General features: G+C 38.9%; 1 protein-coding gene across 10 annotated transcripts in view; it reads right to left on the bottom strand.

Annotated features, from left to right (window-relative positions):
* Window positions 1-15,010, bottom strand: part of USP34 (ubiquitin specific peptidase 34) — a 118,994-nt gene that overhangs the window by 68,007 nt on the left and 35,977 nt on the right. For all 10 annotated transcript variants that reach the window (XM_071442611.1, XM_071442105.1, XM_071442343.1 and 7 more), the window contains exons 7-12: window positions 12,474-12,666; window positions 9,525-9,586; window positions 2,986-3,067; window positions 2,801-2,893; window positions 724-849; window positions 219-348 (exon numbers count right to left, since the gene is read on the bottom strand). In XM_071442611.1, the coding sequence (XP_071298712.1) occupies window positions 219-348; window positions 724-849; window positions 2,801-2,893; window positions 2,986-3,067; window positions 9,525-9,586; window positions 12,474-12,666 (686 nt within the window). The remainder of the gene's footprint in view (window positions 1-218; window positions 349-723; window positions 850-2,800; window positions 2,894-2,985; window positions 3,068-9,524; window positions 9,587-12,473; window positions 12,667-15,010) is intronic.

Genomic DNA, 15,010 nt, shown 5'->3' with positions numbered 1-15,010 from the left:
AAACAGAATGGATCTGAAACACAAAGCTTCCCAAAAGCACTCACAGATTTTTCATGCTTTCATCTACAGCCTCAAGTTCTGCTGGAAAAATACACCAGCATGACACTTTTTTAAAATACTTAAAGGAGAAAGTTCTATACCTGCTTTTTGTCCAAACTCAACATGGAGACTATGTAAAATCCAAATTTAACCTCCAGATCTACTGGAAAACCACACACCTTTTTTGTTTCCCATGGGCAGGTTGGTACTCAGTAAAGATGCAAAGGAGCTTTGTTTTGACAGCTGAGCCTTAGCTGCCAGGGCATTATTCCACAGGGCTTTGATCAGCATGGATGCCAAATACAAGGTCTGCAAAGGAAACCAGGGAAAAGTCCCATTAAGCAGCAGATTTTGGACAGAAAGAGCCACTGTTCATTTTTCTCTAGGTCAATACTACAGCTCACCAAAATAAACTCACCAAAATAAACAACTCAACTAAATAATGGGTGAAACACATTTCAGACAGGAAGTTAAAATCTTCCACCAGTGGTTACATAATCTCTAAAAATTATGCTTTAAAAGACAGGAAAAATGCAATTGAAGAAACATGACAGCTTTACTCCTAGAGTTCCCCCCTTCTGCATTAGTGAATATTCCTTTAGGAAGACAAGCCCATCATGGTTGTTTAACACTCTCCTTTAATTGCTTTTCTCATGCCAGAAATGCTGCTGGCCTTGTCTTTACCTGTTCAGTGTGAGCACTGGGGTGAAGAGTTGAGACAAGGTTCAGGAGGTGTCTAAGTGGAACAGGGTCCAAGTTTTTGATCAAAGAAGGAAACAAGTCGTGAATGTACCGACTGCAGTGCTTCAGCTACAAGGAACAAACAGAGGAGGGAACAGCAAAATCAACAAATAAATCAAATATTGCAGCAAACAAATACATTTGTACAAATTCTCAGGAGAAGCTGTCAAATAATTCCAAACTCCAGCGGATTTGCAATTTTGACTAAAGTAATTTGGACACTGTAAAGCCAGCAAAGGTACAAATCAAATGTAACACTTCCTTCCTTAGCTCTAGTTCTGAAAGATTGGGTGAAAACAAGAACTGGAACTTTGTTTTGTATTTGAACTTAAATATAACTTCTAAAATATTAAGTTTATATGCTAAATCTGAGGTAAATGATTACCTTATTAGCAGAGGTAAATACAAATAAAGATTACTCAGGAACAGACTCTGTGAGGATTATAAAGAAATCTTTTGTCTTTCCAGTGATGGATGTCAAAAAATATGACAGTGTGTTCAGTTAACTACTCCATTTCCACATGAAAGGGACAGTGCTCCTGGATGACTCCTCTTGGGTTAATGCTGCTTTTCACAGCCACTTTAAAGAGTTTCTTTACGTTATAAGGATGTTGTTATTCAAAAAAGAAAATTATGCTTACAGGAAATTTCTAGGAAAAAAATTCTTACATTGGTTACCACACTTGCACCTCAAAGGGGTTTTTTCATGATTTGTTTTATTTTGCCTTCCTGGCATTAAAATATCTGTGTCAGCAATTTGCTGTGTACAGGCCAACTTTCACAGGATTCACAGTGCAAGGAAATCATGTGGGTTCTATACAAAGATGCATTTAAACATCTTGAGATAACTTCAACTTAAGGAAGATGAATCTGAAAGTTCATTTAAAAAGTGGAAAATAAACCTTAAGGCCTTCTGTTCTTTCAGCCTAAAGGTGTCAGCCTTTTAAACAACGTTAGAGGTTTAAGGAAGTGATCCTTTTACGGGAAGTGATCAGGACATGCTTAATTCTGATATCAAAGATATTGTGAAAATATCAGTATGTCAAAAGGAACACTTAAATTGTAAAAGCATTATCAAAAATAGGTAATTATATTATTCCTAAAGCAGTATAAAATGTACTGAAAAAATCCAGAGGTCTAACAGTGTATGACATGCTGTGTGAAAACATCAAGGAAGTGAAAATACTGTTTTAAAATGTGGTGTAAAATAAATAATTATTAATTACTCTGACACAGAAAAATGGTGGAGCAAAAGCTGTTCCAATGAGCATTTAATTAACATTCCAGCTGCATGTTTTAATGACAATGGACCACACTGGTTCAGAGTGTGTTCAGTACTATTTGATTGAAATAAATGACAAAGAAATGTTGAACACATAAAAAACCCTCTTTAAATTCTAACCTGCTATAACAGTGTGTTCCCTAGGCCTGCTCATGTCTATTGTATTCAAATGCCCTAAATAAAAATGTCACAACCTAAAATAACAAGCAGAATGACCCATTAAAAGTAGCACACAAATAAATCTTTCTGAAGGCAAAAAACCTATCAGAGTTTCCAGCTTTAGCAAGCAAAAAATAAAATTTCAGTGCCTTCTATAGATTTTAACAGCAGCAGAGGAGCACAGCTGTAAACTTCACTGCCACAATTTTCACCTGATTGTTCCCACCAGGAGTACCAGAAATGGAAGCTACAATACACAGGAGCAAGGCAATTTAGCACAATAGTAAAAATACTGCAACTACCCTACAACCTTCATCCCCATTCCCAGTGAAAACACTCTGTCCTTGCTATACAACTTCATCTTTTTCCTTGTATAAAAGTAGCCAGGGTGATTTCTTGCATCTAATAAATAACCCAGTAACTGTGGCAGTTACCTAACTTGACATTTTGGTCAGCAAAACGCTCAGACAGACAAGAAAAAGCAATAAACTCAACTTTAAGAATGTGAAACAAAATCCACTTATTTTCTATTTTGTTTTTCTTTTATCACTCCTGCAATTACAAAAATTCAATATATACCTGTGCAGCAGCCCAAATACAGTCTATATGTTGAGTACTAAGTCTCCCTTCAGCTGCAAGAAAATTCAGAATCACTTGGCACTGTTTGATGATCTGCAAAGTGAGAACATAGTGAGGAAAGATTTACTAGAACAACAAGTTCATGCTCCATGTTTATACTAAATTTATGATAATCAAATACAAACCTCAATATGTAAATTTGGTCCAAAAATGTGCTCAACTACATTGTTGCTGATAAGCCAGTCTGCAAGTTCTTTTGCAATTGACCTGGAGATGAAAAAAGAGTGGAAACATAAAATGATCTGCCTGTAATATTCACTCTGTGCTCTCCTCTAGCACAGCACATCCTGCAAGTTGGAATCTGCAGCTGTAGTGAGGGCACAAAAACCTTCTGAACACAAACCATGGTCAATGTTCATTTTTCCAAGCAGGAAGCAAATGATTTCTTTTTTTTTTTTTTTCTTTAGCTGGAAGACTAATGCCAAATATCAACATTTCCCCACTGGATCATCAGCAAACATAACCAATAATTCTATTAATTTTATTAGTTAATGTGCCAAAGACCTCACAGGTAAGATTTTGACACTGCTATTTAATCCAAGTTTATCATGAAATTCCACAAGTATTGAAACGTAGCTAAAGGTGGGAGTGACAGAAATGATTTTCTTAAGGAAGCCATGTAGGTATTTTTAGATTCTCTAACAGAAATAGCAACTCTCCCAAACTATGTTTGCCATGGTCATACTCACACACGTGCAGCACACAGATACTTCCAAATTCTCATTCTGCTCATCCACACCAACAGGAACTTTACCCACTGCCATTCCTCAAGCAAATACTCAAACTGACCAGGACAAGGAAATTGTGTTTACCAAAACAAAAGCTGAACTTCCAGAAAGCACTGCCCTGTCTGCAAAGCAGTGCCTGAGCTCCTTTTTATTCCTTCTCTTCAAGCAAATGTTTGTTTACCCTGATTTTGGCACCAGAAGCAATTAGGGGACCTCAGAGCATTCAAAGCCCAGCTTTGGGTTTAAATGGCCCTGGAATAACAGAGCTGTGTCCCCCAGGGAGCAGAGGATGCAGGGAGGGGGTGCCTTGGAGGATTTGAGGAAGAGTTGTTTTTACCACTTCTGCTCATGTCACATTTATGGTCACTATTAAAATCCAGGACTGCCAATCTTTATCGCCCTCAAGAAGGAACCAAGATTCTCTAGCTAAAAAGAGATTTCCTCTGTGGCTTTTCCAAACAGGAATCACTACTCAGGAGCACACTGCCAGGGCCTCAGTTGTTTTGGATTGCCTGATCCTCATGGCTGAGCTCAAGGAGCAAAGCTCCTGGTACTCCACATCATTTCTGGACTGTTCTCTTCTAATTCCAGGACACTGGGAATCAAATATTCCCACACTGTTCAAAGATAATGCCCCATAACATTTAAGGAATGACTGGACTGCAGGGTACAAAAGTTTGCCAGCAGTTATCATTTCTGGCTTATCAATAAATGAGTTTCACACTGTAAAGTCAGTTTGACAGAGGATCTGCTCAAAGAGGGATTGAAAAGATAAACTGCATCTGTTCCATGAATCCAGGATGTCCTGAGCTTCCCACAGAGCCTCATTTCAAAACCAAACCCCACCCCAACTATCCCCAGCACCCAAACCCAACTTTGGCACTTGCACATTTGTGACTCAGCCAGGGTTTGGATTTCTGGCTAACCGAGGCTGAAGGAAGACCTTTCCTTCCTTCTTGCATCTGAGTTTTTCAGCCTGCAGCTCTGAGAAGGAATCCCAGATAAATAACCACTGCTGGGCAATGCCAGTGTGAAAGGACACATTCCTCATGGGGTCTCTTTATCCCAACCCCTCTGCTCACGGCACAACAGCCATCAGGCTTTGTATCCATTCATATGTTGCATTTTAACCACTCCAAAGGAAAGAACAAAAGCTCTCCTCTAGAATGAGTTCCTTCACATTTTATTCAATTACCATGGTAGTTCTCTGTCTCTAATTCACACCATGTTTACTCTGAAAAACCACAGATAATTCTTTTGAAGGAATGCCTTTTTTAATGGATGTATTCTCAGCAGCAACAAACTCTTTATCCTTCTGGTGAGCTCAACTCTGCTAAAACAACATCTCAAATTTCTAAAGGTAAATGTGCATTTGATATGGATTTGTTGAGGGTGACCAAAAACAAGAGGATCCTTGTGCAAGGCAGAATGAAGCCCTTGTGCTTCCCAGCAGAGAGAACTGCTCCTCCCAGAAAATTTGGCTGAGGGCACAGCAATCAGTACCTCTTAAAATGATCAAGTTATTACTCCCACAAAGTGTTTAGTTCTCTGATTTACTACGGAATATATTTACAATATCAGAGTCAAGGATTCACCAAAAAAAGCAAATTTCAGTGTAAATGAAGGGTGTCTGTCTTCTTTCCTAAACACTTCCATTTCAGCAAAGGTTTTCCTGAAAAAGTCACTCTTGTATTAAAGGAAATGGTGAGAGTGAAAATCATGCATTATGATCAAAGCATTAATGTGCTTTTCCCTCTCACATCAAAGGAGCAGCACAAGGACTGGTTTTACAAATTAGATATCCAAATCACACAGACTTTAGGAGTAAGAAAATTCACCTTGGCAGTAACACACAGCAGCTGTTTATAATGGATTTAATAACTGGATAGCAATAGGAAAAGTTATTTAAAGAACTTGATACTCTCTATGGCTCTGTGTTGTGGCTGAGGGAGGAGAAGAGAATAAAAAGGCAAAGGTAGCAGCTCCTCTGGTTTAATTGTCTCTAAATCTCTCTCACACTGGAAATGTACATAACACTTAATCCATTTCTCTGTAGAATTTTTCATGTGAGTTCCCTGATTATTCATGTCTGTCAAAAATAACTGGTTTACTTCCAAGAAATGTAATTCAAGCCCTTCTGACATGAGTTTCCCCAGGCATTCTATGAGACTGCAAGGAAGAGAGGGGCCTGTGCAGCTGGTGATAGAACTTGATGTTGGAACTGCACTGAGTTTTGCTCATTCTTATCCTCCAGCTGATGCATTTTCCTGGCAGGTCAAAGAACACCCTCTGTGAAAGGACTGGGTTAAAGTCCTGGAAGCATTTTAATCCAAGGCTGTGCTGCAATACTTGGTACCCACATGATGACCCAAATCCAGCAATAAATCCCACAGCAAAGTTACCCCCCTCAAAGAAAACTTTATTTATTCAAGCAGTCCATTCCCCACGAAGCTACAAAAACACAGCAGCTCAGAGCTGGATGGAACACAACAGCAGCCATCCACAACGTCACTGCACACAGAATAGAAAAGCTCCAAGGAAAAAATGCAGCTCTGGAAGTGGCAGCTTGCAAGGGAGGAACACTAACACCTCTTGACAACATCACTGAAATAGGATCTATAACACAACAACAGATGTGAAACCCTGATCTCAACTATTTAGGATCAGAAATGCAAAGAGGATACAGAAGGCACCTTCCCAACACACATTCAAGCACATGTTTTTGCTTCTGAGCACAAATTTTCCTCTCTGATGCTCTGCAGGCTCTGAAACCACCACTCTGACATCATCTGGAATATCTGTTTAACTGCTGTGTAGGCCACAAGAAAGAAACATTAGTGAGCTGAGTGAAAAAATTCACCTTTTTTTTCAGAGAAAATCTGAAAAGATCCCTGAAATGGGGTAGAGAGAGTAAAGGTTTAAATAATGCTGCCAAAAACTCAAATCAGTAAGCTTAGGCAAAAATGGAGAAAGCAAGAGTTAAAGTAAGGTAAAACAGTGAAGGGAAAAAGCAACACAGAACTTGCAATTGAGTATCTCAATAAGTAAGGAAAGAAAGGAGAAGAAATATTCCAGCTCTTTCTGTTCACAGGTGAAAGGAATTTTGGCCACCTGAAATTGCTCAGCAGGAAGCTTTTCAAGTGAGGGTAATCAAGGTTTTTAAACAGTCAGGAAGTTGCCTCAGTGTCAACCTGGAACCTGAAACCTGAACAACACTTGGCTGCCTGCCAAGGGAAGAGCAAAACAAAATCTGCCTTTACACGTGTTATTTCCAGAAGCTGACAGCGTCCTCACTAAAGAAAAGACCAACACTTTTTCCTCTTGTGGTTCAAGTATCACCAAAAATAAAGAGTATCTTTCACTTCCTGAAAAGCAGCATCATTTCTCACTAAGTGACATCAGTGAAACAGTTGCAGGAATCACTTATTCAAAGACTCTGAGCCTCTTCTGTTCAGTCTTGTTATTTTTAGCTTCAGTAGATTTCACACTCCTCAGTACCTCAGATTGCAAAGAATTTGGCTCTATCTTTAGAGGCAGAGCAGCTAAATGAGAATTCCATCTCTGGGGAATGATGAAGTTGGGTGGCTGAGGCACTGCCCACACCTGGAGCACGCAGGGCTCTGTCAGCACAAATCTCAGCCCTTGAGAAGGCAGGGAAAGGAGATCTCAAAAATCACCCCAACAAACACCTGCAGCTCCAAACCACATCCCTCTGGCAGCTTTCTGCTGCTCCCCAGTGCAACCTGTGAAATCCAGTGCTCTCTGAGACAGAAGATGCTTTAGCTTCTCTTACCAGGAAAAACTGCAGTGCTGAGGATAAAGGTGGGAAGCTATCATTGCAAAATGTTTGCTAAAAAATCCTGCTATTAATTCTGAACAGGGAAGAGCCAGGACTAACTGAAAGCTGATTGTTTTAAAGGTACCTCCCGCAAACCCACCTTATCAAGATACAGAAGGAGAAATCCCAAAGGTTGACAGTTCCAAATGCATCTGGAAAAGTCAAAACATAAAATGGGGATGACCAGACATAATGCAGGACATCTTCTTTTGGCAAATCTGCAGAGGCTACAAAGGTACAAAATAAAACTTCTTAAGACTTCCTTTCTCCACTAAGGAAAGAACACAGGAATGAAAAGCTTTCCTTTTGCTGCTCATTCAGTCACTGCCAACTCCCTAAATGCCTTTTCATCCAAAAATTTCTCATGAGCAGAGTCTGTAATGAGAGGGAAGCTTTGTACTGGACAAACTGGAGAAGTGAGACATTTCCCCATCCTTCTGCTCCAGCCCTTCCTGATTATTTGGCTGGAAGACATCAGTGATCCCACAAGATATCTGAAGATGAGCAGCAATGCTTGATACTGGATTGCAACCAACCTTTCAGGTAAAACACCAGAACAACTGGAATGCTGATTTTTTTAAAAACCACATCCTACAAAAGTGGAAAAGAAGGTTTGCTGTTCGTGCTGCATTCCTTTCAAATGACAGCCTGTTTACAGATGCCCTTGCCAAGAAAGTAATATCCCAAAGGAGAATTTGACAATTTCCTTCAGCTTTAAAATAACTCTGATGCTCTTGCAGAGTACATCTGCTCTTCTGCAGGGAAATTTAACCACTCTTCTCTTTTTCCACCTTCCTAACTTCTCTTTTTTACATTTGACACAGAAAATCAAACAGCTTTGTATTAGGTTTAACTGGCACAATCACTTGTTACTGTTACTACGACCTAAAAACAACTTCTGTTTCAGATTTTCAGAGGGAGGGAAGGAGAAGAACTGGGTAAATCTGGGGTTTGTCAGTCCCAGTGTAACAACACAGCAGGAACTGGGAGGACAGTGTAGGAAACACCCCAGCTGACCTCACATTCCCAACATGTTCCCCTATTGACTATTTATTTACTATTTACTATTTATTTCTTATTCCTACGGTATTTCCACATCTCCACAAAAGCAAAAGTGCCCTAAATTCTGGTTTCTTTATGTTTAAAATAGCAACACATTCCCAGAAATTTCTCTTCAAATATCTAAGGTGCTTTTTGCATGAAATCTCCAGAATTGTGGTCATGACTGAAGCCAGATTTCAGAAAGTGTTCCAATGCAATTTGTAATAAAGGCATCCAGACAAAAGCAAGACACTGCTGCTGTGAGAGACTTCCCATTAATGAAGTACTGGAAAGTGTGTGTGACTCCCAACATCAACAGAGTACATCACCCCACAAGAGACACTTAGCAAGTATATTGTGAGTAAAATTCTACAATTTACTCATTCTGCCTGTTACTTCACAAGAACAGTCATTTTAACTACCAAAATACATATTTTTAATTTAAATTCTTGACAGTTGTACCATTTAGCTTAGAGTTACTACAGAAGTGAATACATTTCCTGGCAGGAACACAACCCCACAGGTGAATCCTCTTGAAGATTTATGTGAATCCCTCTAAAATTGCTCAACACACCTGAGTTATACAAGTAAGGACTTCGAAGGAAAAAAACAACAACAAGAGCATTGCCTCACAAACTGGGTGGAAAAGTAACAAGTTTGGGAGCCAGTGATGGCAATACAAGTCTTGGTTAAACAAATAATCCAGAGAAATGAGAAGATGGCAACAATTATATGAACTGGCTATGAATTAGCTGGTTCTTATTTATATATCACCATGGAAATAATGGGCCACTATAGGTATTTATTATTTCAGTACCTGTGTTTTTCTAAAGCTTACCTTGGTTCTATATTTTAACACAGAAAAAAAAATCCAGAAACATTTGGAAATATTTTACAGTTACCATTTAACAGTATCTATTAACCCCCTGATTAGAATATTTCTAATAAATGTCTCAGATTATCACTGCTCCCCCATGTGTACAATCCATAACAACAACAGAGAGGAAATGCAATCACATAAAACACTTCAAGTATTCAGAATAAGGTTCCTACTTACGTTTCTGTGTCTGAAACTAATGACTCATTATTACACACATCATTGAAGGTATGAAGTTGATTCTATAGTTAGAAAAAGGAAGAAAAAAAATTACAATTTCGTCCAAATATTTGGTGAGGCACTTCTCTTATATTTCAAAATAGTATTAGTGACATTATAGGAGTTTATATGTTTTTAAGGAAGTTGTTTAGACAAAATTAAAGAACAAAAATCACGTATTTTTACAGGAAATGAAGCTTTCACACATGTCCAAGCTCTTAAAGACATTACAGAGGAAAAAATAAAGTCTGTTAAAAGTTTTACATGTCTTTTCCACTTCTTCCCTCAGCATCAATGGCTCTGTATCCAATTCTTTACATGTGCACAACATTTTATAAAATATTTTAAATTTTAAAATAGACCTTACTGTAATAAGGTAATAGACCTTACTTGGCATCTTATTAAAAAAAAAAACCAAACTGAAGGCACAGTAATGTGAATTTTTGCAGTTAAAATTAAACTCATTGCATAACTTTGTCAAAATATTTACTCTCTTGAAACAAGTCTAGTACATGTACTCTATAATTCAGGTGAATTCACTAATCCTCTCAATAACTCTGTGTGTAAAGACTTCTCAAGAGTTATTTGTGTCCAATCTCAACAACCTTCAGGGGGGAAAAACAGTTTTGAAAAACCAAAATAGTAAACATGCACTGAAACTGGGGAGATGTGAGAGCCTGACCACACAATTATTAATAGATTGGTTACTAATGGAGAATTTCAAATGACACATGTTTAGGAGTGGAAATTAGAGCTGGGTCACACAACACAGTGGAAGCTCACTGATTTTCCTTAAGATTCACCTCCAAATGAAAATCTTTTGAAAGAGTGATACACTTGAGCTGTTCCTATCACCAGTTTTAAATCCAGGCTCACCACTGATCAACACCTCCCATAATACCAAATCCTTCTCCAAAGCAATTCTGACAAAGACTCTGTAATTCATACTGGGATTTGCATACCAGTTATTCCCAATAACTTCAACTAAACTCTCTTAAACTAAACAGAATTCTGCTAAACTAAACTTAAACTAAACAGAACTCAGCACAAGACAAAGCTCACGTGGGACAGTTTGCAACACCTTGCTCTCCCTCACCTCCTAACAGGTTTTGCACTTCAAGTTTTGCTTCCTTGAATGCCTTGAGGGAAAAAATCCTTTTTCATTTTTCACTATCCATGAAACATGGTAAGAAACTAAAGGCACTAAAGGCACTCAATTGATACGACACAAACGTGGCAGTGAGAAAGGACACAAAGGTGGAAAGGCTTCAGCAGAGAAAACTGAGCACTAAAACTGTCCCTGGGCTCATCTCCAGAGGCAGGCACCCAAACAGGAAAAGAACATTCTATTTGTGGGGTAAGAGGGGACAGAGAGGGTATTTTGGGGCTGATCCACCTCAACAGGTGACTGAGAGATGAAATGGAAGAGAAACAAGGTAACAACAAAAATAAAACTTTCTATGATTTGAATGAGAAAGAAGAAAAAATTGTCTCAGTGTTCCAGAGCAGTTTTAAAGACTATATTCACATTAAAAAAACAGACTTGGTAACTTATTAGCATGAATTAGCTTACAATATTCAATTTTTACTATTTTTTACTATTTGCTTTAGTCTAAAAACACTGTAAAATTTTTCTTCTGGTAATACATGTCTGTTCTTTTAAAACTCTCATTTTTACAGCAATATTCATCAATCACAACAGGTGAAAACATATAACTACTTAACACAACTTCACACTCTCTTAAATGAGCTAGAAAATGCCTGAAAAAATAAAGCAGCTGAAGAGTTCTTATTTTCAGACTTTGTTTTGGCAAGGATACACAAAAAAACACACAGTGGTAGCTGAACAAGGAGAATTGTATAAAACCAAAGGAAGGGATTTATAGGAATTGAATGTAATTGGAACTCTGCAAAAGTGGAAACAGATTTTTAGATTAATTATAGTAGTGGATGCAGTTCACAGCCTGTTTGTACAACCTAGTAAGTTACCTGTATGTAAATATTTACTTTGGGTAAAAGCCAGCAATAATCTGATAAAAAGTACTTACAGATCTCTTTAAATTGCCATTTATTAAATTGAAGGTACTTCTATCTATAGCTACAGTGAGAAGCAAAATCAAGTTTAAGTAAACTTGTACTCAGTGACACCACATCATCAGAAGAGAGGAGGCCAAATATGTTCAGAAAACAAAAAACTGAAAAGGCTCAGATGGATAAAAAACTTCATGTTTGCCCTCCTGTGGGACTGTTTCTCTATGGTTATAGGCAGCAATGACAAATCAAATGTGCCTGGTGCTACGTGGAGCATTTCCATGGCAAAGGGAAAAGATGGGGATTTTTTTTAGTTTGAATTGTTTTCCATTTGATGCTGTATGTATTTACCTCTTCAATTCCACCTCCTGCTAACGAGTGCAGAGCTGCTCTCTCTGGAGCAGCAGACTGCTCTAAGGAACAGAAAATGAGATTTGTGCAATACAAAGCAGCAGCTAATTGCAGCAGGGTCAGGATGCTGCAAAGCTAAAACTGCAAACAGATTAAAAGCCTTTCCCAACACCAAATACTGCTGTGGCAGGGGGCTCCATTTCAACCCAGCTGTCACAAAGCCCAGTTCTAAGGGTGCTGTTTAGTGAATTGTTCAGGTAACGTGAGCCAGTTCCATATGGTGCAAACTCAGACACCACTTGGAGTCAGCTCCCAGCAAACCCTACCCTCACCACCATGGCTGATATTTCCTAAGGCTGCGTGTAAGAGGACCCTGCTGCTTTCACACATCAAAAAAAGACCCCTCAAACAAGGCTGTAAATCGTAAATTGCAACAAGAAACATTTTTTGCAAACAATAATAATTGGTATTTTTAAAATAATTGGTAACAAAGAACAATAATTGGTATTTTTAAAAATAAGTCCTTACTGTTATTTGGCTCAGGCCAGCCAATCTCATGGTCAGAGTTGGTGACATGAAGTATTTGAAAGCAAGATCAAGACTTTCTTTATCAAAGCACAAGGCTGTGTCCAAGGGCTCCTTGACTGTGCTCCACATTAAATCTGCCATGTTCCTGGCCGCGCTCTGCCGCAGCTCCTGGTCTGACAGTTTACACAAATACCTGCACAAATCACAACAAAAACAAACAGGGCATCATCCAAACCACAGCGTTCCTGGAGCCATCCTCATTACAGCAAAGATGGGCTTCTCTAAGATTACTCAGTCTTAAAATATCACTATTACAAGTTGGCACCAATTAATGAAAAACAGCAAGGAAAACCAGAAATATGTGTAATATTTTTAAAGTAAGTCAATTGCTAAAGAACTTAAGTCCTTTCTCTTGCAGTCTTCTCATCTTGCACAATGACTTGCAACACAAATATTCTCTGCAAATGGAAAACATAAGAAATACTTACAAAAGCTAATGTACAGAACCTGGTGAAACCTCAGAAGACCAATACACAGAAAATCTGTAGTGAAATGCCAGTAAAGTTCACGTACAAAACACCAACACAACTGAGAATTTCTTCTAACTGAATGTGTAACGGAGAAATGTTTAGAAACAAGCCTTCCTGAGCTTAATTTGATGCCATTAAAGATGGCACAGTGAAAGGTACACGCATACAAAGTTAGCATAATTAATTTTTTCTGCTTTTTTTCGGGGTTTTGAAGTTTCAGCTACATCCAAACTAGATTTAACTACACAGAAATGTGTTAAAAATCCATTTGTTTGACAGCCTAAGCCTGGATCTCTCCTTGGAGACTGGCCAAATAGATGCATGAATCTTTTAAAAAACACACAAGATATTAAACTACACTTAACCAGATTTATGCACCATTCCTTTGCATTTACATCATATAAACATCAGTACTTTTTTCTCAAAAGCAAAATTACAGGCTGTGACTCTTATTTAGATGATGGTTCTTTTCCACAGCTCTTGTGTAGAAGCCTAAAATAAACACACTTAAATGATACTTAACACTGTCAAACAGAGAAAAGAGACTTCAGTGCAAATAATCCCAGTGACTGGAGATGCAGACAGGAATCACACATCAGTAACAGGGGGACAAAAGCAGGACCATTCCAGGCCAAGGCAATCAGATCCTTCCCTGCTCTTTGGTCTGAAATTTGCTTTCCTGTGTGGAGCACTGAAAATCAAGTCCTGGCAAGAAAATGCTGCTTCTGTGCTGAGCTCTGAACAGCAGCAAAGCAGGGGTGGAAAGGGAACATTCAGTGAAAAAATGCTGCACAAAGCAGAGCCAGGACCTGCCTTTAACCTGCACACAGGTGAGAGTTTCACTGAGGAGAAAATGTCCTGTCTGTGCTACCAAACAATCATTTGTGATTAGCACATGAGTGATTTGTCACCAGCAAACAGTGATGACAGCACTTGTGCTCCAGCCACTATGCTGTCTGTCCTGCCCTTCTGACAAAGGGACATCCAGCATCTCTGCCCAGCTGTGCCAGCAGCAAATGAAACACTGAGCATTTCTTTTATGGGAGTGGCACTGAGTGAAAGAACAGAGGCCATAATTAAGCTCCCACACCCTAAGCAGGTACAGTTTGGGATTTCAGAGTTGCCATCCCTGGAAGTGCTCAAGAAAAGGGCAGAAGTGGCACCTGGGGCCATTGTTTAGTGGTGAGCATGGCAGGGCTGGGTCAAAGGCTGGACTCCATCTCAGGGGCCTTTTCCAACCTTCATGATTCCACAACTCTCAGCAATATCAGATCCATTCTCCTCTTCCCTTTTTCATATGCAAACTCTCAGCAGGTCTGGTTCCCAGAGCTTTTCTGTGTCCGTAATTCCATCAAATCACACTCAACAGTTTGGTGAAGCATTTCTAAGATCTCAGACATGTCCAAACACATCCCAAGAACTCCCTCACTCCACAAAGGACAGAGGAGTGCTGGCATGCACTGAGCAGGGGCATGGGCACACCTACACACACAGAGGAAGGGTGCTTTGGTGCCTTCCCTCAGTTTTTGGAACAGGACTTGGACCTGAAATCTTCCTCACACTACAAAGTCTGGTGAAGTAACCACATTGACATAGTTTATAAAATAGAACAGTCCTTATTTTAATGCAACATTATCAGTCTAAACCTACTTTCATTTATACAATGCACATTACATCCACACTTTGAACCTGAATCAGACTTGTGTCATGTTTGCTTTATTATGATATTGTGAGTGTGTTGCTAAAAACTGCACTTTTACAACAGTAAGTGGAACTCTGGTGTAGGTGCATTTTCATAGCTACAGAAGTACTTTAACAGCATCTTCTGTTTTGCAAGGCTCTAAAGCAAGAGAACAGAGCACTTGTTACCACACAGTTTTTAACACAACAGGCTTTTCTAACCTAAAAGAAGCAGAAGATGGCAAACTTCTCTCTAGAAGTGTAACAGCAGCCAGCACTAGAAAATTTATTGGCACCACTACACTGGTCATAAATCAAACATGATCC

The sequence above is a fragment of the Agelaius tricolor genome, unplaced genomic scaffold (assembly GCF_023055355.1).
Source record: "Agelaius tricolor isolate 1412-34295 unplaced genomic scaffold, bAgeTri1.0.p SCAF_1, whole genome shotgun sequence".
NCBI classification, from domain to species: Eukaryota; Metazoa; Chordata; class Aves; order Passeriformes; family Icteridae; genus Agelaius; species Agelaius tricolor.
This window is presented reverse-complemented; position numbering and strand designations above follow the sequence as displayed.